The sequence below is a fragment of the Rattus norvegicus genome, chromosome 8 (assembly GCF_036323735.1).
Source record: "Rattus norvegicus strain BN/NHsdMcwi chromosome 8, GRCr8, whole genome shotgun sequence".
Taxonomy (NCBI): domain Eukaryota; kingdom Metazoa; phylum Chordata; class Mammalia; order Rodentia; family Muridae; genus Rattus; species Rattus norvegicus.
The window spans coordinates 67892263-67919366 of NC_086026.1; the positions used below are offsets into that span (position 1 = coordinate 67892263).

General features: G+C 37.7%; 1 protein-coding gene across 8 annotated transcripts in view; it reads left to right on the top strand.

Moving 5' to 3' along the window:
- Positions 1-415: 415 nt before the first annotated feature.
- Positions 416-27104, top strand: part of Nptn (neuroplastin) — a 66554-nt gene continuing 39865 nt past the window's right edge. For 4 of the 8 annotated variants that reach the window (NM_001413347.1, NM_019380.3, NM_001413348.1 and 1 more), the window contains exon 1: positions 448-706. In NM_001413347.1, the coding sequence (NP_001400276.1) occupies positions 616-706 (91 nt within the window). In that variant the 5' untranslated portion in view covers positions 448-615. Of the gene's footprint in view, positions 707-27104 lie in introns of all 8 variants that reach the window. The other 4 variants (XM_063266041.1, XM_039082020.2, XR_010054023.1 and 1 more) reach the window with 3 other exon arrangements.

Genomic DNA, 27104 nt, shown 5'->3' on the forward strand with positions numbered 1-27104 from the left:
GGCAGGGAGGTTGTGGCCAGATACCTTTAGCGGTCTCTGGTCAAAGTCCAGAAGGAAGAGCAGATTTTTTTGATAGGGGACAATAACAGGAAGCTTACAAACGGGGTCTAGTGTATCCATTTCTGAAGCTTAGTGTGGTAATGGCACCAAAGGCAGGATGGGTGGGGGAGAGACATTGTTTTCTCAATGCTTCCTCTAATTTATGGGCGCTAGGACTCCACAGAATAGATGACTGTACTCTGCCTGCCCTCCTCCCCCGTGGGAGCGGGAGCGGGTGGAGTCCCCGCCTCGCCCCATCACGTGGCCAGAAGCGCCCTTTGCACGTGACCTCCCTTTCGCTAGGCCAATCAGTCTCTGCAGGGGCGGAGACTTCGGGCGAGGGCCTCTTCTCGCGAGCCTTGCCGCCGGCGCTCCTGGACCGCCCACGGCCGCCAGCGGAGGTCTCGCGAGGCTTGGACGCTGCGGCGGTAGGAGGAGGACGGGGAAGGACGGAGCTCGGCCGCTGCTGCCTCCCTCGTTCACTCCCTCGCGCTCTCGCCCGCCCCCTCCCTCCCTCCCCTCCCTTCCCCGGCCCCGGCCCCGGCCCATTCGCTGCTCGCTCTCCGGCTAGGGAGGATGTCGGGCTCGTCGCTCCCCGGCGCCCTGGCCCTCTCGCTCTTGCTGGTCTCTGGCTCGCTCCTCCCAGGGCCAGGCGCTGCTCAGAACGGTAAGCCGAGGGGCCGGGGGCGGGTCGGGCGGGGGCGCCCGGCTCCGGCAACCAGAGGGGCCGGGCCCAGGCCTGAGGGGGATGCTGGAGCCGGCAGCAGGCGGTCCGGCTGAGGCGAGGAAGTGCTTCGTTGAGAGGTGGAGGCGTCGCTTTGGTGCGAGCCCGGGGCTCTGTAGACAGGTCCGCGGCGTGGGGCTCTTCGCGCACCGGGAGCTGGAGTAGCGGGGGCGGCTCTGGAGAAAGCGGCGGGAGACAGGCGTTCGAGTTCGAGCTGGCGGAGGGGTGGTGTCGGAGAGAGAACCCGGCTCCGCTGGCGCTGACACCCGGGATTCTACTGGGACCCTGGAATCCGGGTGACATTCTGCAAAATGGGAGGAGGGGGAAAGCTGGGATCAAAGGATCCCGTAGAATACCTAGGGGCAGACGTCTGCTTGAGTCTTTTAAGGAGAGGGGTTAGTAAGAGATTCGGGGAACCTTGGATTTGGGGGTAGAGGAAAGGTGGGCGGAAAGATGATGGAGTGGGTTGACTGCAGTAGGGGGACCTGGAAAAGAGAAGCAGCAGTATCTCCAAACGAGCTGGGGGAAGAGGGCTGGGATTTGCCAAAGAGGGTGGAGTGCTGGGCATTCTAGGGTAGCGGTTGGGAAAGCAAAAGGGAGTTTCTAAATAAGGAGAGGAAAATGAGCAGAGGATGCGGGGAAAGCTTTAAAACCGAGGTAGAGGAAATATCAGGGAAGTTAAGGGTGCCTGGGTATAGTGGTGGAAGTGGGGGAAGACAAAAAATAAGGGAAGAGAGTAAAAATGCAGGAAGTCGGGGGTGTAATGTTTGTAGCGCGGCAGATACATTAGGGAGGGGACGAATTGTGGCTACTGCTGTATGGTGTTAGTTCGGCCTTTGGGGAGGGCTGGGATACAGCCACATCTGCAGTGGTGGGATTGAGGAGAGTGAGAGATGGTGGCAGGAAGATGGAGGAAGTGGGCTTTTAGAACTGAAAGTTTCAAGACTGCAAAGATATTATTTCTGAGGAATATGAATATGGCCTCTGGGGTATGTTTAAGTTACAGTGGAAGTGAGAGAATTGGGTTTTGAACTGAAGCTTTTTTAGAGAAGATGAAAGGTAATAGGCTTGGGGGAGCTAAACAGGACAGATTCTGCTGGACAGCATTGTTACAGTCCGTTGTTGAACCGATCATTCAGGTACAAACCTAAAAGGATAATGAATCTAATTCAGCTATTGTGGAAACAACTATTAGTAGGCTTAAAGATTTTTTTTTTAAACATGAAAAAATGTATGAGAAGTTGGTTAGGGATAGGGAGCCTTACGTTAATTTTAATCTTGGATTTTCTTTGTTGTTATGCTAAAACAATTAAAATTGTGCTTGTCTGAAATTGAAATGGCTTACATTAAAACAAAATCAGTCAGAGCCAGTGGAGTTCAGTATTCTGAAGACAAACTGAGCTTAAAATGATAAAGGTTACAGTGAAAATGTATCACATTTGGTATTGAAAAAAAGTCACTTTAAGTATTAAATTCCACAACGGAATTGTATACCCTATAGCTTTATTACTGCATGAGTCAGAAAGGAAACGTTTGTTTCTTACACTTACATCCTCTTTCCTTTAAGTATGAAGCTATGGAAGGGAAAGGATAAAGTTAGTCTGATTTGCACCATCTGTGCTTGTTTTATCTATCTATCTATCTATCTATCTATCTCTCTATCATCTATCATAGGTGTGATAACAATGTGAGTTTAATTTTGATTTCAGTTATTTGTGGAAATAGCATAGTTTTATTTTGCACTATAGATGAGAGATTCTTGATTGTATATATTTAATCTCTGTTGGCATAAGTTCTTGATGATTTATAATATGGTAAATTGTAGTTTCTTAGCAACTAAGGCAAGGGTTTTGGATAGGACTACAAAGACTCATCTGCTCTTAGTTCTATGTTCTAAATATGTTCTAAGTATAGACTAGTACAGCCTTTCCTTTGAAATGAGCTTGGACTTAGTCACGTGACAGGGCTAGTAAAGTGATGATGAAACTATAGTTGAACTAAATGAGTGTAAATTGAACTCAAGGAAGAAATGGTTACTTCTGAGTTTATATGGTTAGGGATGCAATGTGTCTCCGTGATAATATTTATGCTTTCTGTTAATTATAGTTCCATAATAGCCTGATTTTGTGTCCTCAAGGCTTTTTACTTTCTTATACAGTAATTCAGAAAAAGATACCATGTTTCATGTAATGTTTAAATGTTAGACATACTGATTATAAAAACAGTGCTTTGGAAAATCAGTAGTAGAGTCACTTTATGGATTGAAAATGTGGCAATTTAGATTAGGCATGTAGAAGTTTTTGAAGAGGCTTCTGTTTTCTTTATTCCTTAAGAGAAGAATTTGGTATCTACAGCATCTCTTTTAACTCCAAAAGGAATCTGACCCTTACCTTAAGGATTCTAGTATATTTTATTTTCCATAAAAATATTCAGACTTGTAAGGTCCTAGTTTCATTTAAAATCCTAATTTGGTTTGTATATATCACCCACTGGCAATTCAAAGTTTTTAAGATAATCAAAGGTTTTAGGTTAAAATTGAACATTAAACCAAGCAGTATAATGTGATCTAGAGCACAGGCTTTGGACACTGATAGAACTGATGTTTTATTGTTTTTTTTGTGTGTGTGTGTGTGTGTGTGAGTGTATGAAGAATGAGTGTGTGGGGGGGTACTAGGGCTCAAACCTTTGAACATATTAGGCAAGCACACTACTGTTGAGCTTTAACTTCCCAAGAACTGGATTTGAATTCTAATTCTCTACCTACAGCTAAGTGACCTTGAGTAGTAAGGCAAGTTTGATCTGTGAGATGGGGATTACAGTGTTAATCACGGAGGGATGATGTAAGGATTAAGTGAGGTAATGAGTCCAGTTGGGTTTCATTTTGATAATGCAAGTCTCAGTGTTAGCCATGACTATTATCCTTAAAAAGTAGCACGATTGCTTTTCTTTTTATGTATATTAAACACTTATTAAGGCTTCTGTCATCATAAATACAAGTAAATAGGTCATTTGAAGGTCTCTGAGAGATTTGAGCCAACCATGTTGCTGCAGTTGAAATTCTAGTGAGAAAGTTCATATTCTATTTGATTGTCTGGGAGATTTCATGGCATTCTTTTCTCTTGACCATGCACACAAATGAGTACATTTTCATAAGGGTTTGGTGTTGCTTTTTTATAGAATACCATTGTTGTAAGAGAAGTAGAATGTAGTACCTGGAAGATGTTCAAGAGTTTCACAGGTGTTGACTGAATGGATGAATGTGGGATGGAATGTAAAAATGGAGTGTGTTCATCCTGAAATTTATAAAATTAGATAATATTGTAAGGGCAAATAGAGAATCTAATGTTCACAGCTGCATTTGAAGAAACCATTTTGCTTAGGCTCTAGATAGCTGTGAACATTATGCTCAAAACAATGCCAGTATCTGCGCTAAGTGATTCATGAATCTTTTTGTCAAGTGCTTGTTTGCTTCAGTTGTTTGGCAGTTTGCTTTAGATTGTCTTCCTACTTAGAGTGAACTAAAATGAATATCGGAAAAATAAAATCTTATCAGTGATAGCCATGGCACCCATGTATGACAAAAGGGTAAGCAACAGATTTAAACATAATTAAAATGTTATTTGACCAGAATAAGGAACCTAGCTTTGAATAAAGCCTTTCCTCAGTAGATTGTATGTCTTTAATCTCTTCACACACATTTGTCAGGGGTCTAATAGGAAAGGCCGTCTGACTATAATAGGACTTGTTTCTTGGCTTGTTTTATAATTACTGAGTCCATGTTAGACAACTTTGTGTGCGTGCCGTGTGTGTGTGTGTGTGTGTGTGTGTGTCTGTGTGTGTGTGTCTGTGTGTTTCTGTGTGTGTGTGTGTGTGCGCGCAAGCGCACATGCAAACACAGCTTAACCTATGAGTATGCCAAAGTTTAACAGAAAATGAAAGAAAAAATACAAATGTGTTCCACAGTTAGTTTACTTGCTACAAATTAAGATTTGATTTCATTATAGATCTGACTTCCCATGAGTTATATTTTCTTGAGAAATTAGACTATTACAAGAAGTTTTTTGCTTTTTCAATATGGTTTTGCTGTAAAACATTTCCTTGTAGGCTCTAAGGCAGTGGCTTGTGGACTGCAACCGATCAAACAACCCCTTTCCCAGGGTAGTCACATATTGGATATTTATATTATGATTCATAACAACAAAATTACAATTATGAAGTAGCAACAAAAATAAGGTTATGGTTGGGGGTCACCACAACATGAAGAACTGTATTAAAGGGTCACAGCATTAGGAAGGTTGAGAACCACTGCTCCAAGGTAACATATTACTTTTCTATCACTTTAATTTTATTAAAAATATTTTTTCAGACTGAGATTAAATTTAGGGCTACTCAGATGTTAGGCAAATGTTCTACCATTGAGCTATATCCTCAACCTTTTGATCTTATTTGTTATTTAAAAATTTCTTACGCTTATTTACCTATGTGTATATGTTTCTGTGCATATGTGAATGGGTGTTCATTTCTTGGTACATCAGTGCAAGTCAAAGGCAAACCTCACAGTTTGGTATCTTCTATCATGTAGATTTTGGGAATTGAAGCCAGGTTGTCAGGCCTGGTAATTGGGTGGCAAAGCTGACCACCCGTGACTCTGTGAGTTTGTATGTTTTTAATTAAAGTGTCTTTGGAATTCAGAACTATGAAAATGTTTCCCCTTATGTTTTATTTATTTTATTTTTTTGAGACAGGTTTTTGCTGGGCAGCACCTTACTTTGAACTTAGTTCAAAGACTAGTTTTTGTGCTTTGGGAAGGAGATAGGATGCTGTTATCCGTTAAAATGAACTATATGGAAAAATGAGTGACCGTGTTTAATACCATACAGAAGGTATTCAGTTAAAGTTTGATAATAAAATTACACAGAGAAGCTTTAGAAAATGGGTTTTATGAAATAATTTCTGATGTTTAACTCATTCTGTCGTAACTCATTGTTTACAACAAGAGCACAATATGGACAGGATCAAACAAAATGAATGCGGTTTTGAGAGAAAGGGAAAGCCAGAAGGTTGTAGTAGGTCAAGGAGAAAAGCTGGATGCTTGAATAAGAAATGAATGGATCTTCATTTAAGAAACATCTGGAGGGATAGAAACTGCTAGAAAGAATAGTAGGATGGGGCAAGAGAAATGACTTTCAGTGGTTAAGAGCACATACTGTTCTTCCAGAGGATGAAGGTAGCTTGTGACTCCAGCTCCAGGGGTTCCAAAGATCTTTGGTTTCCATGGGCACTTGTATTTGTGTGCATGTACACATATAGACACATAACTAAAAACAATAAGAATATATCTTTAAAAAATAGTAGAGACATTTAAATAAATTGACAAATCAGAATTGTAAAAGCGGTGCAAAAGCACTTCCTGTGAACAACTTGACTTTGATAATGACTGAACAAAAACATTTTACATAAATGGACAAATGACATTGGTAATGTAGAGTTTAATTTTAATATTAGACAATACATTTTAAAACTCACTTGTGAGACCTTTGAAGACTTTTTTTTCAATTCTTTTAAAGATTTATTTATTTTATGTATATGAGTATATGTAGCTGTCTCCAGACATACTAGAAGAAGGCATCAGATCCCATTACAGATGGTTGGTGCTGGGAATTGAACTCAGGACCTCTGGAAGAGCAGTCAGTGCTCTTAACCACTGAGCCCATCTCTCCAGCCCACACCACAGTTTTTATCACATTCAAGTGTTTCCTCTTATTCTAAAAATGATTAAACTTAAAGTACCTTAAGACCTTTCCTTGTAGAATGCTGACTAGGCCCAGTGCAGGAGAGTTACAAGTAAAACTGTAAGAATGCTGCTTGTTTGGGTTAATGTTATTGACTTGTCTTTCCTTCCCTGCCTTGCTTTTAGATGGGTGGGTTTGATATCTCAACTGTTTTCCAGTTCCAAAAATGACTTAGTTCTTAGACCCAATGTAGGCTCTGCCTCCAATGGGTCTTTATAAGCTTCTATTTTTATAAGCTCTTAGAAACCTACCTACGGGATGATGATAAAATTAAAACATGTACTGTTTTGAAATTTGACTTTCTCTGAGTATACTTCAAACAGTACTTGCAGTTTCTTGTTTTAAGGAAGACAGAACAATAACTGTTTTATAGAGATTGCAGCTCAGTTCAGAAATTGCCAGAGTAAATTAAAAATTAAGAAACGAACATTCTTGCCAGGTAGATATTTGTATTCCTTTCTATTGGTTAATGAAGAGACAATGAAATAACACTTAACTAATATTACTTTTTAAATGTTATCCTTTGAGGAAATCTGTTTCTGTATATGACTTATTTTAACTATGTTTCTAAAATAGACCCCAAATCTCTTTATTGTAGGTAAAGAAGGCAGCCCAAATATTATCTGAATTAAATCTGAGAAGTTAATAGCCTCTAGAAACAACACATAAAATAAAAAAAGTGCATGCACACATGTATACATGTATAATGTGCGATATGGGAACTCAATATGCCTCAGTGTATGTTTTGAGGTCAGAGGACAACTTGTAGGAATTGATTTCTCTCTTTTCACCAAGTGGGTTCCCAGGATTGAATTCAGGTCATCAAGCTTGGCACAAGTACCTTTACACACTAAGACATCTTGCCTGCCCAAACTAAACCACAGTTTATCAGCTTACTTATCATGCTTGTTGTATCCATTTCTTCTTTCCCATTTTTGTTAGAATTGTAAACATACAGCAAATAAACTACATGTGGTGGCATATACTTGTAACCTCAGAGATGGGAAATGGAGGTAGGAACGTCATTCTTGGTTACATAACAAATTGGAGACCAGCTTGGGTTCAAAAGAACAAAATCAACCCAACCAATAAACCAAAACCTAAAGCGATCATGTAGCCTCCTGTATACTAATCATCTAGTTTCAGTAGTTGTCACCTACATCTTTGTTGTTTATTAACTGAAAATAACCTAAAAATATATTATAAACTAGAATTTTTCATGATCTAAAGTACAATGTGAAGGATTTAATTGTAGTACAACAATGTATTTGGTTCACAAGATGCTGAAGTAACTTTAAGAGTATAAGAATTACTGTTGGCAGACAGGTTGGTATGTTTGTAATCCCAGAACCAGGAGGTTGAAACAGGAAGGAAAAGAGTTTGAGACTAGCCTAGGCTATACAGCAAGATGCTTTCTTCAAAGTGTGTGTGTGTGTGTGTGTGTGTGTGTGTGTGTGTGTGTGTGTGTGTGTGTGTGTTTGACTCAGATGGAAGAATAGTTTATTAGGCCAATGAAATGGCTTGTTACCAAGCCTGGTGATCTTGAGTTCAATTTCCAGAACCAACCTCCTGCAAGCTATTCTCTGACCTCCACATAATGTACACTGTAGCACAGTCTCCTCCCCCCAGTGCATGGACCCACGTAAGTAGTACAATAAAGCTCACAAGTATATTCACCATTAAATGTACTGTGAGAAAATTAGAGTGACCTCATCAGTTGATGTAAAGTTCATTATTGGGCTGTGACAGTTTGAAAATAGTCTTCTTAGGAGAAATAGTGACTGCTTGAATACTGTATTTTCTTGTATTCTTTCAGTACATCAAGATTCCTAATATATTTTAGAGTATAATAAAGGACAGATGTGAGTTGTTTTTAATGAATAATGTATTTATATATGTGCATATTACTTAAAAATTTATAAAGTTTCTAGGGCATTGACTACTAGATCTTAAACATTTTTTTCTAAAAATTTACAAAATTATAAATATAATCTCCATCTTTATAATAAAATAATGAACCCTTCCCAACATAGTAATAGAAGGGTAAACGATATTTATAGAAATTGTAGACTACATTTCTATTGTACCTTTAAAGAAAGAAAACTCGAGAGGGATTCTAAAAATATAGGATATGTGTGCTTTTCTTTCCTTTTAGGAATTCTCTTCTGAATTCCCTGAGGGAATTTTCTAGACTCAGTCTAAACTCTTAACAAATGTAGAAGTCCCTCTCCAAGGCTGTCTTTCCACCTTGAACACTTGCAGTGACTACTAGACAAGCAGTTCACTTATCATTGAGCAGCTCTGTTAGTAAGGTCGCTTGAATGGAGTTGAAGCCTCCCTCCTGGTAACTTTGTCCTTGGGCTCAGCTCTGTCCTACTAGGAGTGTTGGAAGAAAGGATGAACCCTCCATCCTCCATTACTACTTCTCTTTGCTGAAATGATTTCTAGGACTCAGTAGACATATTGTCTTTACATCTAATGAAATCCCAGCCATAAAGTATAATTTTTAACTTTAAATTTTAGTAGGTATGTAGAAAGGTAACCTGTATCGCTTGACATAAGTGAAACCATAACTGAAAACATTCAGGAGGTGGTTTGCGCTGCTGCAGGCTAACTAGGAAAGCTGTTGCCTTGCTTTGTGATAGTTTTTCCCACTTCCTCTAATGTGCACCTGAAGAGGGGAGATTCTGAAGTACTGTTCCAGAAAGTGTTGACCAGCACCAGTATCTGGAATAATTGCAGGAGTCACTTTATAGTTACACGTGCCTTCTGTGGGAAAAGCACTAGAACTGGCTCTGTTTCTCAGAAACAACTTGGGAAAATAGTGATGATAAGTGACTTTGAACAATCATTTAGTTCAGGAGATCTCTAAATGTAGCTGTAAATTTGGAGTTAATTTGGCTTCATATATTGAATCTTTTAGATCAGTGGTTCACAACTTGTGGGTCACATATCAGATATCCTACATATCAGATATTTATATTATAATTCATAACAGTAGCAAAATTATACTTTTGAAATAGCAATTAAGTAATTTTATGGTTTGAGGTCACTACAACACGAGGAACCTGTATTAAAGGATTGAAGCCCTAGGGAGGTTGAGAATCACTGTTTTAAATGAAATAAAAGTTTTTTTAATGCAAAAAAAAGAAAAAATATATTTTTAGGTATGGTGCTATTTTATAATTAATTAATTAATTTATTTTTGAGGCACCCCCCCCATATTGCAATGGCTTAGAACTTTTCGCCCTTCTTCCTCCTCACTTTTTACCCCTTTGCTGGAGTTACAGAAATATGCTGCCCCACTCAGCTTTGAGAGTTGTTTGCTTGTTTTGTTTTGTTTTCAGACAGCAAACGCAATGTTGTTGCGTAACCTAGGCAGGCCTCAAACATGGCAGTGATCCTTCTGCCTTAGCTTTCTGAATACTGATCACATGTATGTCCCTTTATAACTCTTTGTTTTTAAAGATCTTCTGTTTCTATTTTATGTGTATGTATATTTTACTTGCATGTATGTCTGTGTACCATATGTGTGCCTGGTACCCTCAGAGGTCAGAAGACGGAGTTCACTGGACCTGAAGTTACTTAAAGTTGTGAGCTGCTATATAGATGTTGGGGTGCTGTACAAGAGCAGGAAGTGCTCGTAACTGCTGAGCCATCATCTCAGATGTATGCCATCTTAGTTTCTAACAATCTGGTGATTTTCAAAAGGCATTTATCAGTACTGTCAGCATATACTGTTACAAGTATGATACTGGCAGAGTATAAGGTTTTTACCTTCCCTTATTTGAACCTGGGTCTGGGAGGATAGTGGTAAAGTGAAGCCACAATTGTAATGAAAACCTCTTTTCTTCTAATATGTTTAGTTGTCCTTAAATTAGGAATTGTAGTCCTTGTTCTCTAGCTCCTCTACCTTGTTAGTGATTGAGTGCAGACCTGGAAGCCTAGAAGCACTGCTATCTTCTGGGCTGTGTGCTCACTGGGCTGCTGCTGGGGGCAGGGGAGAGGGGAAAGGCATCCCAGTTTTCAGTGAAGAATCATCTTTTGTGAAAGGTCTTAAGTACAGGGTAGTTTTCTTCATTTTGGGTGTTGCTACTTATAGGGGGCTTCGTTTTAGTAGGACATGTTAAGATATCCTTCCTTCTGTTGGCAACTGTCAATGAAATGCCTTTGAATGTATAATGTGAAGGAATGTGTCACATTTAACTTTATGTTTTTAAATTATACAAGTTTGACAAGTTTGGGCTCCATTACAGGGCAGAAGGAACAAAATAGCACAGCAGTTTCAGCATTGAAATTATATTCATTAATGCATTATCTCAAGTCTTTTACCAAGGGAGATGAGTGAATGTCCTTAATGCAAACCAGGAAACTGCTACCTGGAAAAGAGCAAGTACAAAGTGGTTTCAAATAGCTGGCGGTGAACTGTCATTGAATTACCCTCAGACAAACAACATAGTGGGCACATAATAAAAGACCGTAATAACATCGATACTGTTTTCTTATTAAGATTGAACTACAAATAATTAAGAATACCTTCTATCACATTTAGGAGAGAATGTGGATAATTCTACATTGATGGCAGTTTTAAGATTCAGGAGCTAAACTTAGGAAAAGGGAGCACTAGGGGGATGTGGTTGTCTATTAATACCTTCAAGGTAGCAGTGTAAATGAAGTAAGGGAATTAGGCAGTCTCCAAAGATGGATGGGCTGTATGAAAGAGCAAAGGCCTAGAGCTTGGGGAAGAAAAACAGAGGTTTAGCATTTGATGGTTTTTTAATGAAACTAGCAGAATAGAGTTATTTGCACTTATCATTGTCAGACTTGTCATAAGTAGGGCAAAGAACTGCTTGAAGGGGCAAAACAAAACAAAAATCTCTGTTGCAGGTAGTGATTGTTTTGGAGCTCAGTTAGAGAACAGTAAAAAATAAAAGCTGTGAATATGAAATGAAATGGGCTTTCCCCAAATTGTAAAGGGTCATAAATCATTGCTAGTTCTAAAGGTCTACATCGATAAGACATTTATTAGTGTGCAGGAACATTGGTAGTAAGTAAAACAGGATTTTGTTTAACTATAACATCTTCATAAGCAACTTTTTTTTTTCAGTTACCAAGAAACACAGTCTAAATTGTTGAGTGCACAGTAGCATAACCAGTTCACTGGACCACACTTGGGAGCTACTAAAATTTTCTTTGGCTGTTAGGAATTAGGTCTCTCTTTTGTGTGGTAAAAATGTGCTATTAGGAAAGCTCTACCACCTAAAAGGAGAACTCAATGCTTTTTTTTTTTTAAGATTTTATTTATTTATTGTATATAAGTACACTGTAGCTGTCTTCAGACACACCAGAAGAGGGCATCAGATCTCATTACAGATGATTGTGAGCCACCATGTGGTTGCTGGGAATTGAACTCAGGACCTCTGGAAGAGCAGTCAGTGCTCTTAACCTCTGAGCCATCTCTCCAGCCCGAACTCAATGCTTTTATTAGTCAAAATTCTTCTGGGTTTTAGTTTTAAAAAAGCAGTAATTTTTTAAAACATGTATTTTAGGAGTAGGAGCTGGTGTTGTAACTGTGGTAGGGATAGGCATTTACTTGTTGGAATGGAGGATTGCCAGATAAAATGTTGGATGCCAAATTAGATACAATATTCAAAGAGACAGTGAAGAGATTGTATTAGCTAAAATGTGGTAAGCCTTTTTTCTTTTTTCAGGGGAGGGTCATGGATATGATCTCACTGTGTATCTCAGGCTAGCTTTGAACTTGGCGGGGGGGGGGTGGGAGGGTGTGCGTGCGTGCGTGCGTGCGTGCGTGCGTGCGTGCGTGCGTGCGTGCGTGTGTGTCCGTCCATGTGCCCTGTCTGTAGTCTCAGCAGTTGTAAGGTGCGAGCAGAAGGATTAGAAGATCAAGGCCATTCTCAGCTTACATGTATGGAGTTAGAGGTCAGCATGATCTACCTGGGACTCCTCAAAACAAAACAAAACAAAACCTATACAGAAAGCCTTCTAAAGTAGATTCATATGAGCTAAATTATGTTACACTGCATGCTTTGAGAAAATACAGCTTAGATATGTGGATTTATTTAGGTTACACTTTAGTTCTGTATGTTTTCTTTAGTTACCTTGTTTGACAATTGTTGTTAAATTCTGTGAAAACTAAAACTATTCTCATGAAGACAAACAGAAGACCTCATTGAGTTCTACCCATACTCTACTACTAATTCTGACTTTTGCTTACCTAAAATGCTTTATAATTTAGAACAGAATTGCCTGAATATGTGATAAGGCTGCTTCTGGAGCTGTGGGATCAAGGCCTGTCCTTTTTTGCATTTTGTTTAGAGGTTGGAACATGCTATGTATTATTATCAACTTCGCAGAAAGAAATGTTTATGCAAACACTGCTGATCACATCCCTTTTCTTCTGATGAGTACAGAGTAATTTTTTCTTGCTGAAATATAACCATTTGATTTAAAAAATCAGAAGAGTTAGCTCTTGAAAGAATAGGGGTATAATCTCTTTGCATTAAAATCAACAGTCATTTCTGAGATGTTTTGTGGTGGTAGGCATTGAGACTAAGGGCTTGCACATGCTCTACGATTGTTTTCTCACTGAGCTGAATCTCCAGCCCTTAAGAGTTTGGTTAATAAAGGTCTTTTGAGTAAAGGCATATCACTGTATTATCAGTAATTCAGTTTAAGAGACTAAGGTCTTATGATCTTCTAGGAGCCAGGGAGAAGATGGTCAGTATAGGAATAAGTAACATTAACTTCCCAGGAAGAGTGGAATTAAGTATAACATGAAGCACAATCATAGCTTAACTTAAACATTTCCTTTTGGATCTATTAGGATTCTGTTAGGGAAGATCAACCTGTAATGTGGTGAGCTTGAGTAGAAAAGGCACTGGGCTTGGTAGGAGTCTGAAATTTTCTTTTCTACTTTATTTCCTATGTCAATGTGAAAAAGGCTGTCATTGAACTCACAGAGATCTATCTGACTCCCAAGTGGTGGAATTAAAGATGTACACCACCTCAGCCCATATGAATTTCCATAATTTTCAAAGTATATCTGCAGCTCTTATTTTAAATTATATGTAGTTCAAGAGACACTTTATTGTTTTTCCCTCATATTCCTCTATCCCCCAGGTACAGACAAAAGTAAAGCCTTAGGTATTTTTCATTTATCTTTCTTTTTATGGCTAGTTTGTGTACAATTCCCTTTTATAATCATGAAGTAAAATTTATAAACATTTTATTATACCTATAGAATAAAAGTTCCAAACTATATGATATTCTATAAGGATGAATAGCTTTAAAAATATTTAGATAAATCCTTCTTAAATACATATTTGGGAAAACTAAGATTTTTTTCATCTTGTTTTTTTCAATTTTGAATTTTATTTCCTCTTTCCCTACTTAAGTGATTCTTTCCTGTTATCTTCAGTTATTTCTAGGTAAGCACTTGGAGTTACATTTTTTATTTTGGTTGTTTTAGCTAGAAGGAGACATTGTATTACACTTGTAACAAACATTTAGTTTTCCTCTGGATGTTTTGAGTAGAAGGTGACATTGTACTATATATACTTGTAGTAAGTGTTTGGTTTAGTCATTGGTGTTTTGAACAGGAATGGGCATTGATACTTCTATATTTTCTATTTTCTAATGGGTTTTTAAAAGTTTCTTTTTTTGGTAGATATTTTTCTAACACTTTTTTAATCTTTTAATTCTGACAGGGTCATAATGTTCATATTTCTCAGAAACAGCTCAACTAGTCTTTGAGGTCTAGGTACAAAGAAAATTAATTCCCGATGGAACTAAGAACAGCAAGGCAGAAAGAATTCCAGATGGTTGGTTACTAGAAGTAAATGTTGATTGTGAGCTATGAGGTACTTGCTGTGGGCTGATTAATTTTAAGAATTTTAAGAATTATCCTATATTGTGCCTGTGAACTGTCTGCCATATAGCATATAGTTTGCCATCTATAGCCGGTAGATAGAAAAATTCAATTATGGGATGGGGGTGATATTAGGGAGTAATCAAGTTTTACAGCTAGCTGGAAGAAAAGGGCAAGTTCTTATTTGCATTAGAGGAAAGAAAAATCTACTTGAGTGTACAGAGTGATACTTGTGCAAATAACCAGAACTAAGAGTTCCTTAGCATTTCAGTAGCAAATATGTGTATTTTAGCGTTTTTTTCAAAACCCTAATGAAAGAGTATTATGGCATGTGTTTTAGTGATAGGGAGGTGTCACTTACCCTTCTGTAACATAATATCTGTTTGTCACTGAAAGAGCTCAAGAATTGTATCAAGTCTTAAACTCTTGAAATAATACCACTGGAAAACTTGACAGGCCTGGCAGTAGTAGGTGAGCTTTAGGTAACCAGATACACAAGCTTGCCAACTCAAGTTTGTACAACTCAAGGGTTTCACCGGGCTACATTTTTAGAGTTGATGGATTTAACTGGAAATATTAGCAGATAGCAAGGATGAACCATCCCGCACTGAGTACTGGTGAAACAAGTGGTGAAACAAACTTTCAACATGGGATTATTTCACTTTTCAAAACAAAGGGAAAAGGTTATTGGATTACTAAAAATTATTAATGCAAACATGAAAAATTCAACATGGAACTTAACAGGGAAACTTAAAGTACTTTAAAGTAAAATATTGAATTTCTCCTTTCTCCCTTCTGTGAGAATAAACCCTTTCAGTTTGTTGTATAGGCTTTCAAAGCTTGTTCTGTAGACATATCATTTATATACTGGTATTTTGTATTTGGTAGCTTTAACTATGTTACAATTCATACTATTATATATTCTTTTGAATACAGTGATATTTTCATTTATATAAAGTTAGGGCAACTCTAGAATACATTTGCTGTTATCGCTGAAAAGGAATTATGTTGATGATGAGTGCATTCTTAAACTGAAATTGGCCTTCTGAGAGGACCTTTAGTGTTCCCAAGGAGAAAGGCTTCATTTAGTGGAAAAGAAAAATATAGTACTCTGATTTTTATTCTTAGTTGTATTTTTGAGCAGTAAATTTGAATGTTCATTCACACATCTAACAACTTAGCTATGTGAGTAACTTCTGGGGTATCTGCTAGGTTTTAGCAAAAGCTTTCTAGAAAATTTCCTGTCCTTTTCAAGAGAAACAGTGATAGTTTGTTTATACAAATAGTTTTGGTCATAAATGGTCAGAACTAACAATTCCTTGATATTTGTATTTTAATAGCAAATGTGTATATTTTAGCATATCTGGGACCCTAGGTAAGTAATAAAACTTGACGCTTTAGAGGTAAAGAGTCTGTGTGTGTGGTGAAACACAAAAGCCCCAAACAAGTGCAAATAAGTAATTATGAAAGAAAAATGGACTTGGATAGTTGAGTGAGTCCCAAGGAATTGAAGAGGCACATTTTAGTACATTTAGAATATTAGTGAACAAAAATATTTAGATGTCAGGTAGGGTTTTATAACTAAATCAAAACCTGAGGACTGTTTACTCTAAATGCTAAACCTTTAGAATAAAAAGGTTTTTCTTATTAATATTAAATAGAATTTCACTTTGTTAATTAGATAAACCTTTAGAGTAAAACGTTTTTTTTTAATAGTAAGTAGAATTTTACTTAGGTAAAAGTATATCTGAGGTTTACAGTGTTAGAAATTGAGGAGTTGTATTTTTGAATTGCAGAAATGGAGAACTCTTGGAAACTTACTCGAAATCCTTTGGACAAGAATATTTTATACCTTTGGTTCTTGATCTGCTTGGTCAGTTTTGATGCCTTCATGGATGATCTTAGGCATATTTTTGCAAAGTTAGTGATTAAAATACTTACGTCATGACTGCACTGAGAACAGAAATCTAAGACAAAAGCTTTTAAAGCTAAGGCAGAATCTATAAAATATCATGAAAATAATCCCAATGTAAATAGATTCAATACATTTTGTTTTTAATTTTGATGGTACTGTAGATTTAATTTGAGGCTTATACATGCTAGGCAAGCACTCCTACCTATCTGGCCTATATCCATCCATTCTCCCTCTTAATTGTTTTTAAATTTTAAAAGCTATTTGAAGTATGTGAGTGCTTGCTTGGGCTTGGGGATATAGAAGTCAGAGGCAACTTTATGGATGTCTCACTCCTTCCCCTTATTGTGGGTTTTAGGTATTGAACTCAGGCTTTCCTGGCAAGTGCTCCTACCCACTGAGCCATATCTGGCTGGCTTAAAAAAAAAAACATTATTTTATATGTATGAAAGTTTTGCCTGCATATATGTATATGCATGTGTGCAGTGCCTGAAGAGAGCAAAAGAAGGTATTGGATCTGGAACTAACAAATGTGAGCTACCATTCCAACCTGGGCTCTCTGGAAGAGGAGCCATTGCTTGTAACTGCTGAGCCATTGTTTCAGCCCTGTTGGTTTTTGAGACAGGATCCCATTCTTAGCCCAGGCTGGTTCCAAATTTAGCTCGTAACCCACATTAATGCCTTAGTGTTCTAAGTGCTGGAATCACATGTATGAGCTATCATGCCCACTCCCAGTCCCTATTTTGCTTCTTTTTTTGAGAAAAGGTCTTGCTTAGTTACTCAGGCAGGCCTTGAGTTTGCTGTCTTTGGCTTTCAAGTAGTTGAGATTCCAGGCCTGTGCCATCAGGACTGAACAATAAAGTAAATGCTATTACAAAGATTGTCATTCTCCTTGTGGGAAAGAGCTTACTTGTCTTACTCTGACTTTGAAGTCTAAGAATACCACATGAGAGTACAGACACATGCTATTAAGCTATTATTTTTATCCCTTCTTAATAGGAAGAATATCTTCCAAGTGTAGTTTTGGCAAGTACCCAGGAGATAGACCAGTACCTACCGGCCAGAAGAGCAGCTTGAGATTTATCAAGAGACCCTGTCTCAAAAGTTTGAGAGAACTATTGGGATTAACATCCAGTGTTCACTTCAGGACTGTGTATACATGCACAAACACACACCCATGAAGATATCACACACAAAAGATAATTAATAAAGATCGTAGCAGTGATAGAACTTCATGCATATTTTTTACCATATATACACATATACTGGTTATATATGTATACATAAATATATGTTTGTCCAGTATTAGAGTACCAGAGAGTATGTTCACTGCTTTAGTTTTCTGTACCTTATCTGCATACCTCCCTTCTGCTTCCCTCTCAATAACCTCTGATCTTTTTATTGTTCCCCTAATTTTGCCTGTTCACAGTATCATATAATTGAAATCATTATGTGTAATAGCCCTTTTAGACTTGTTTCTTCCAGTTAACAGTGCACATTTAAGGTTTATCCATATCTTTTCATGACTTGGTAACATTTCTATTCTTCGTTGAATAATACTTAATTTTCTATAAGTGTGTTTAATTTAAGAAGGTATTACTGGTTGATTTTAGATTTGAATAGAAAATTTTATAAGAAGGATCTGTTTAATTTTTTAACAGTGGAACGAATATATGATAAATTTGTATTTAAGGAGGATGAAATTGCTTTTTCAAGCATGACTTGCCATGTTACCGAATGAACTGTAATTATAAATTGTTGAGAATTTGTAAGGAATATAGTTTGTGAAGAAATACACTACAAATAATGTAGTCTACTGAATATTTCTTGGAATCTTGTTTAATTTCACTATCTAAAAATTGTTACACTATTACAACTTAAGTTGGTAAAATTTGATATTTTGAAATACTTGCTAATGTGGTCTTATACATAAAGGAGACAGTTTCCCTTCATTTTATAATGCTATATTTTTAAGTATGATTGTTCTTAGAGGGGTACATGTGTGGAGGTACAGGACAGCTTTTGGAGTTGATGCTTTCTTTTCACCATGGAGGATTGAACTCAGGTTGCCAGGCTTCAGTAGTAAGCACCTATACCTGCTGTGCCATTTCACTGACTCATCGTAACTTACTTTTAAAAAATCATTCAGAGTAAACCAGGCTAGTAATTCCACCTGAGGCAGGAGGATAGCAACTTCAAGGAAAGCTTATTTAATTAGTTACAAAGTAAAAATTGGTGAAGTCCTTGTGTGTAGCCTCAGTCTTTAAAATTGAGAGTCCATGGGAGTCTAGGAGGGAAAATGAAACTCTTCATTCTGTATCATTAAAGTGGAAAGTCTCCTGGTCACATGTCTGTGTCACATCATTTTCTTTTTAGTGGTTTGGTTTTTATTTAGGATGGAGGGGGGATGTATGTATGTATGTATGTATGTATGTATGTATGTATGTTCCCTGACTGGGGTGCACATATCATATATATGCAGGCACATGTGTTTGTGGATGCATGTTGAAGTCAGAGAACAACTGAGGAATCATCCTCAGTCAGCAGCCACTTTCTATTTAAAGGCAGAGTCATCTATTATTTTGTGATTTGCCAAGTAGAATAGACAGGCTAGCAAGCCCCAGAGATTGGTGCTTTGTGTGTGAGGAAAAACAGTGAGGAATCCAAGGATTCACTCTGTTTTTGTTTTGCCTTTTTCCTTTATTTTTAAACATGGATACTGGATATTGAACTTGGGTGCTCATGATTTCATAGCATTCAATCACTTTATGTTAACAACTTAATTGTCTCACCAACTTCCTTTACTTTTGATATAGTTTGTCTAGCCTAGGCTGGCCTTGAACTTGAAATTGTCCTGCCTCTATCTCTTGAAAGCTGCAATTCCAGATGTGCACCGCCATGTCCACCATATCCTGTATTTTTCAAAATCAGATTTAGTCTTTGCAGAAATGTGGATGAAGCCAAAAGGGAAAAGACATAAAAAATATTAACTTATTAGTGCAATCTAGTAGAATTTACTGTATCTCTAGATATTTTTCCCTAGAAATTAAAGAATTTGTTTAGCCTTGGGGTTTAGGTGAGATTCTATACTTTTCCCCCTTATAAGTTGACAAGATTTACCAGGAATGATAGGCCATGTCTTTAATACTCAGGAAGCAGAGGCAGTAGGATCTCTGTGACTTGAAGGCCAGCCTGGTCTATATAGTGAGATCCTGTCTTTAAAGAAAGAAAAAAAAAAAAGCATTTCCAGAGAGGAAATTTTTTCTAGGAAGATAAGGATTTTTTTTTTATAAAAGTTAATAATCTCGTCATGTATTCTACTCAAGTAAAGTTTAGTATTGTTTCCAGTGTGGATAATATGCCTTTATCTAAAGTCATGACATCAGATACATGAAAAGAAGAAGAAAAAATGTTATTAAAAGTGCTGCCTAGAAAGGTAATTACTAGTTTGATGTATTTTATCCTAGTGAAAAGTACCTTGTATCTAGTGGTCAATATTTGTTTTGGAAAGAATGGTTATGTAAAAAGATCCATTTTCTATTCCTTTTGTATCCTTCCTAAATGTCACCTCTGGCCACGGCTTCAACTGCCACTAGAGCTGACATTCCCCTGGTCCCCTAGTGCATGTTCTCAGCTCCTCTTGCACCTTCGGTCCTTACTACTTGTGGACAGCTCAGCAGGATAACTTGTCTTTCCACACAAACCTCAGCTTCCCTTTCTTTACTCCATTTATGGCGTTCTACTTGGTAGTCATCAAGTTAATTTCGCTTTGTCTTATTTCTCATGTTTACCTTCTTGACACTACTATAGCCACTCTTAGTTGAGACTCATTTTTTTCCATTTAGATAATTGAAGGAGATTCAAGATTTTTCTGACATTGTTCTTCATTTCTGACATACTTTGTGTTGCCACCATTTACATCAGAATCTGTTCATAGCAAAGAAGGCTACTCCTCATAGTCTACAGGATGATACTCATTTCTACTTTTCTGAGAATTATCAGCAACTAACAGATATCTGGGCCATAATAGCACTTGGCAAATGATGACTCTTTCCACCTTTGTTTAGAACTAGACATTCCTGCCTTTTGTGAAAACAGTGCTCTTCTCAATATAATCTTTCCTTTTCTGACCACTGACAAGGAAGACTCCACTCAGAATTTATTACATTTTAAAGTTTAAAATCTTATTTCTATTGTATACACAGTAATGACCATTATCATTTGAATTGTATTTTGATGAGTAGTATGTATATAAAAAACTATGGTTTTTTAAGACTGTTTTTAAATTCTTTCTCAATTTCTAAAATGTGTACAATGTATCTCAATCATATATACCTTTAACTCCCCTCTTCTACTCTCCTGCATTGCCCATGTTTTCCTCCCATCTCTTTGTTCCTCCCTCCCTTTAAACAATCCTCTGAGTCTAGTTAGTATTGTCTGCTGGAATGTTGAATGATTGTTGGCTTGATTTTTGTGCATGTAACCAACCATAACTGCAGGGAGATCCTGAGTGCAGTGGCTATATGATGTTCAGAAGACAGCATTTTTCACCATTCCTCCCTGTCATCCAACTCAGTCTTTCCATTGCCTCTTCTGTAATGTTCTCTGAGAATTTGGGGGTCATGATAAAGTTGTCCCATTTAGGACTGAGCGAGTTGTGAATCTCAGCATTAATTGCTGCCGTCCACTGCAGAGAGAGACTTCTCTGGCCAGTTTAGAGAGTGGCACTGACATGTGGGTATAAACATAAATATTTAAAAGGCAGGTTGGCAATATGTCCGTTTAGTAAAACAATAGTTGTAGGTCCCTTTGCCCAGGGCCTATGATATTCCCAGCCATGAGACAGACTTTGACCAGGTTTATAGTATCAGGCATGAATTCCCTCTTGTGGAACAGGTTTCAGATTGAATCAGCAATCAGTTGATTCATGCCACTCTTCAACCAGTTGGGTGTATCTTGCCTGGAATGTTGGTATTGTAGCATGCAAGGTTCACCATTGATGGCTTTTCTCTCCCAGCTGCCTACATAACACCTTCTGGCACTATGAATGCTAGTCAGCAGGAAGCAAATTTTCAGGTGAGTTCTAGCTAAATTTTGCTATGTCCTGTAACCAAAGTATGCTGTGTCTTTAGCAATAGAATTTTACCCTACTAGTTATGGTAGACAGCCAAGAACAGTATAATAATAGCCTGGGTTGTTTTGGAGGCTTCTGGGTCCCCTCTGGTCACTATCTTGTAGGGCAGTCTCTCACACCTGCCCTGAGATTCTACATTTGATACCCGTGTCTGCTCATGCAAGGTATTTGTGTCTAAATTCCTTTAAAAGTACGTACTAAAATTGTATACTACATACAATATATAATTTTATATATTTAATGAGCTTGCAAAGTACAACACCTTCTAGCACTATGAAAGCTAGTCAGTAGGGATGAAGCTTCCAGGTGCATACAGCTTGATTTCTTCAAGTTCTCTGACTCAAGGATTGTCAGCAGTAGGGTCTTACTATCAGACTCTTAGGTAACCAAGGGCACTGCATAGTCTGTGATAAGAAATACTTTAAAATGGTTATTAGCCATTTTTGTTTCTTTTGAGAACTCTGTTCAGTACCATGACCCAATTTTTTTTTTTATGTTAGATTTTGTATATTTTATATACTAATCTTCTGTTTGGTAAATGGCTGGCAAAGATTTATCTCTCCTTCTGTAGGTTCTCTCTTCACTTGATTGGCAGTTGCCTATGTGGTACAAAACATTTTAATTTCATTGTATCCTAGTTGCTGATTATTGGCCTTGCTTCCTGAGCAATTTAAGTCCTGTTCCTAGGGTCCTTACCTGTGCCTGTATCTTGAAGTACACTATCTCTTTTTTCCTCTAGCAGTGTTGGAGTTTCTGGTCTTAATGTTGAGGTCCTTGATCTCTTTGGAGTTTACTTTGTGTGAGAGAGTTAAGGATTTAATTTCATTCATCTACATGTACATACACAGTTTTCCTAGTGTTTTTGCCAAAAATCAGGTGGCTATAGCTGTGTGGCCTTATATCTAGGTTCATTATTCCACTGATCCATGTGTTTATGCTAGTACATGGTATATCCCTGTAGTAAAACTGGAAATCAGTCATAGTGATATCCTAACAGCATTGTTCTTTTTTTTTTTTTTAAAGATTTATTCATTTATTATATATAAGTACACTGTAGCTGTCTTCAGATACACCAGAAGAGGGCATCGGATCTCTTTACGGTAGATGGTTGTGAGCCACCATGTGGTTGCTGGGAATTGAACTCAGGACCTCTGGAAGAGTAGTTGGGTGCTCTTAACCGCTGAGCCATCTCTGCCCGAGCATTGTTCTTTTTAAGGATTGTTTTGCCTATCTGGATCTCCTGAATTTTCTTATGAATTTTAAGATTGAGGGTTTTTTTTTTCCCGTTTTGGTAAAAATTGCCACTGGATATTGATTAGGATTACATTAAATAGTGTAGATTAAATGTGTAGATTGCTTTTAGTAAAATAGCCATTTTCATGAGATTAATCTTTTAATCTGTGAGCATGAGAGATCATTATCTTTTAGTATCTTCCTCAGTTTTTCTTCAGTATTTTCAAGTTCTTCTTATGAGAGTTTTTTATATTTTTGGTTCAATTTATTTCACAGTTGTCACTGTTGTTTTGAAGACTGTTGTGAATGGGATTGTTTTCCCGATTTCTTTTTCAGTTTGTCATTGGCATGTAAGAAGGCTACTGATTTTTGTATATTAGTTTTATGTCCTGCTATATTGTGTAAAGTGTTAATTACTACCTTTAAGAGTTTCCAATCTTTAGAATCTCATATGTATAGTATCACACCATCTGCAAATAGAGATACTCTGATTTTTTTTCCTTTTATGTCTATATCCCTATTGCTTGATTTTCTTGTTTCACTACTCTAGCTTAGACTTCCAAGTACTATATTGAGTAAGAGTGGAAAAAGCAGACATTCATGCTTTGTTCCTGCTTTTAGTGGAAATACTTTGACTTTTTCCCATTTAATGAAACTTTGTCTATATTCTTGTCCTGTAGAGCCTTTATTATATTGAGATATGTTCCTTCTAGTCTGAGTTTTTTTCAGGACTCATTTTTTCCTTCCAAGACAGGGTCTCACTATGTAGCTCTGGTTGTCTTGGAACTCATGTAGACCAGACTGGCCTCAGATTCACAGAGATCCATCTGCCTCCTCAGTGTAGGGATTGAAGAGCGGGCCACCATACCTCTCCTTTTCATGGCTTTAAACAGGTGCTAGTTTTTGTGATGTCTTTTCCCTGAATCTGTGAAGATGCTGTATCTCAGACTTTAAGTTAACTGTTAACTATGCACAGCACTTGGGAAATAGTTCCATAAGCAAATTGGATTGAAGGTATATTTCCAGCTTATAGATTAATAGGTTGAAAAGACAAGACAAACCTCTCTCTCTCTCTCTCTCTCTCTCTCTCTCTCTCTTTTTTTTTTTTTTTTTGGTTCTTTTTTTTTTCGGAGCTGGGGACCGAACCCAGGGCCTTGCGATTCCTAGGTAAGCGCTCTACCACTGAGCTAAATCCCCAGCCCCTTCTCTCTCTCTCTCTTGAGAAAGAGTTTCACTCTGTAGCCTTGGTTCCTGAATCCTAGCATTCAGGAGTCTGAAGGAGGAAGATCAGGAGTTCAAGGCCAGTGTTGCTATGTAAATTTGAGGACCATCTGAGGTGCCTTAGATCCTGTATCAAAACCAAACATAAAATCGAAACTACAAAGTAAAAGTCATGACTTTGGATTGTTTTTGTTACTTTTCGTCTTGGAACATACATTCACCTGCTGAAAGAATGGTTTTACAATTAACTGTGTGGCTTTCTTTTACTTTCCTTCTGTCTGAACAACTTGGGTGTGTAGCAGTTTCAGAGTATCTTAAACAGTAGTTGTCAAAGTATGGTCCCTGGATCTGATAGATATACCAGCATCAGAATCTGGACACGCTCTCAGCAGTCTGTTTTAGTAAGCGTTCCAAATAATTTTGATGCATGGAAATGTCCAAGAATCACTGCTCTCAAGTTTTATCATCTAAGGAACATTTTACATTTGATAAATAATAACAAAACTCTCTTTAGAAATAATTCAGTAGCTGGAAAGATAACTAATATCACTAACATTCTGAAATGTGAATAATAAATTTCCCACTGTGCAATGGCTTTGACTGGTGAATGTTTAAAAAAGAAAAAAAACAGCAAGCACAGTGGAGGTGGAGCATGCCTTTAATCTTAGCACTCTGGAGGCAGAGGCAGGTGGATATCTCTAAAATCAAGTTCTGGACAGCTAGGACTTTACACAGAGAAACCCTGTCTCAAAAAAACCAGACAAACAAAAACCCCAGAAAACAAAACAAAACAAAAACAATAATAACAAAAACACAGAGAAGGGCATTTGCTACCCCTTTGAACTAAAATATTTTCCAGACTCTTTTTCGATGATCAGCTTGAACAACTTGTCTTAGGCTCATGGATGTGTCGTGATGGAAGAAGAATGAGATGAATCGTGGTGTTGGTTGAGTTTTTTTTTATTTCTGAGTTCTGTAACTCACCTTGGCCTCATAGCAGTTATCCCACCTCAGTCATCAGAATCTTTAACATTTAATCCCTATTGTAAGTAGTTGTCAGAGACAGTGAGCTTGTTATCAGAAGCAACACTGTAAACAGTTATGCTTCACAGAAAAAGTAATGGAAATTAGCTTTTGTTTTTAATTACTCATGGTTTCTGAAAATGGTTTATTTAACTTGTAAAAATTATCTGGTGATATTTGTTAAAGTATGATAAAAAAGATTTGTTCAGACAGGAAGTATAGGGACCACACTTCAGTGGCACTTTAAACAGAGTTTAGGTTCCACATTGAATACAACACAGGCAAGTAGGTAAATTACCACTTTAAATTAAGGTAAGGTGAAATTAAGGTGAGGGTCAGTGAATGATCCTGGTTAAACCAACCTAACTGGTTATGTTTTTTCTCTCTTTTTTCCTTTCTTTTTCTTCTTCCCTTTTCTTTCTTTCTTTCTTTCCTCCCCCTCCTGTCTCTGTCTGTCTCTCTGTCTCTCTCTGTCTCTCTCTGTCTCTCTCTCTCTCTCTCTCTCTCTCTCTCTCTCTCTCTCTCTCTCTCTCTCTCTCACACTCTCTCGATAGGGTTTCACTCTGTAGCTGGGCTCTCCTGGAACTAGCTCTGTAGACCTGGAACTCAAAGAGATCTTCCTGCTTCTGCCTCCCAGGGCTGGGGTTAAAGGCATGCCACCCCTACCACCTTGTAACAGAATTCTCATGGAAGACAGGCCAGAGTGACCAGACCTTACTTGAGGCCTGGTAGAGGATACCTGATCATACACTGAGAGTTGACAGGTACTGAAGATAGATGGATTTTGTTGTTGTTGTTGTTGTTGTTGTTGTTGTTGTTGTTAAACTGACTTAGCAGAATTCTTTGCTAAAAGTGAATTTTACAGGGATGTACATAGATCCTAGAAGAGTCAGAAGCATTCTTGGCTTACAAACAGATCACAAAACAAGTTTTGTTGGACCCAAGTGTACCAGAAGCTTTAATTTGTGTAATTAAAAAGTGAATCGGTTTTCTGCCACGTGTATCACACCTGTATACCACACCTGTAATCCTACCACTTAGCAAGTCTGAGGAAGTAGGATGGTGAGGTCACAGCCATCCCGGGCTACATTATACAAAATTAAACCTTCCAAGAAAGTGGGTTGCTTAAAGTTTCCAAGGAAAACTAGCTTGACAACTAATGTGGCTGCTGCATTTTCTCACCTGGGCATATTTCTAGTTTTAAAAGGCCAAGATCAGGGTTGGGGATTTAGCTCAGTGGTTAGAGCGCTTGCCTAGGAAGCGCAAGGCCCTGGGTTCGGTCCCCAACTCCAAAAAAAAAAAAAAAAAAAAAAAAAAAAAAAGAACCAAAAAGGCCAAGATCAAAGTCAGGTAAGACCCAATTTATATTTGGTCTTCCTTTGTTCTGATTTTGTTTGCTCTCTGGGTTAAAGAAGAAATGTTTCGGGGTTGGGGATTTAGCTCAGTGGTAGAGCACTTGCCTAGGAAGCGCAAGGTCCCCAGCTCCGAAAAAAAGAACCAAAAAAAAAAAAAAAAAGAAGAAATGTTTCTTAGTAACCTAGACTAAATGTCTTTGCTGGTTTTGATACCTTAGTAAGGAGAGCATTCAGTCTTTTAAGAGTCCACACCAAGGCTATTGGATATTGAGGTAGCCCTTGGAACTGGAGTTGTAAGAAAAATGTAAGAACTCATTCTAGCCTTCTGATTCTTTTCTTTGTTATTAAAACTTTCCAGTTCAGCTAGGTGTAAAGCATAACTTTAATCCCTGTACTTGGGAGGCAGAGCAGGTGGATTTTTGTGAATTCAAGGCCAGCCTGGTCTACATAGGGAGCTCCAGTACAGCCAGAGTTACATAGAGTCCCTGTCTCAGGAAAGAAACCCCCCAAAACAAAAACAAACAAACAAACAAAAAAATGAAACCAAAGCTAATTCAGTCTATTCCTTAGATTTGGTGTAAAGTTCTATATTTTAAGACATGTATGTTAGTGTTTTTGCCTTTATGGTTGTCTGTGCATTACGTATGTGCCTTGTGTCCTTGATCAAAAGAAGGCATTGAATTGCTTGGAACTGGAGTTATAGATGATTGTAAGTGTCCACATGGGAAAATTGAAACTGAGTCTTTTGGAAGATCAGTCTACTCTTTTTTTTTTTTTCCTTTT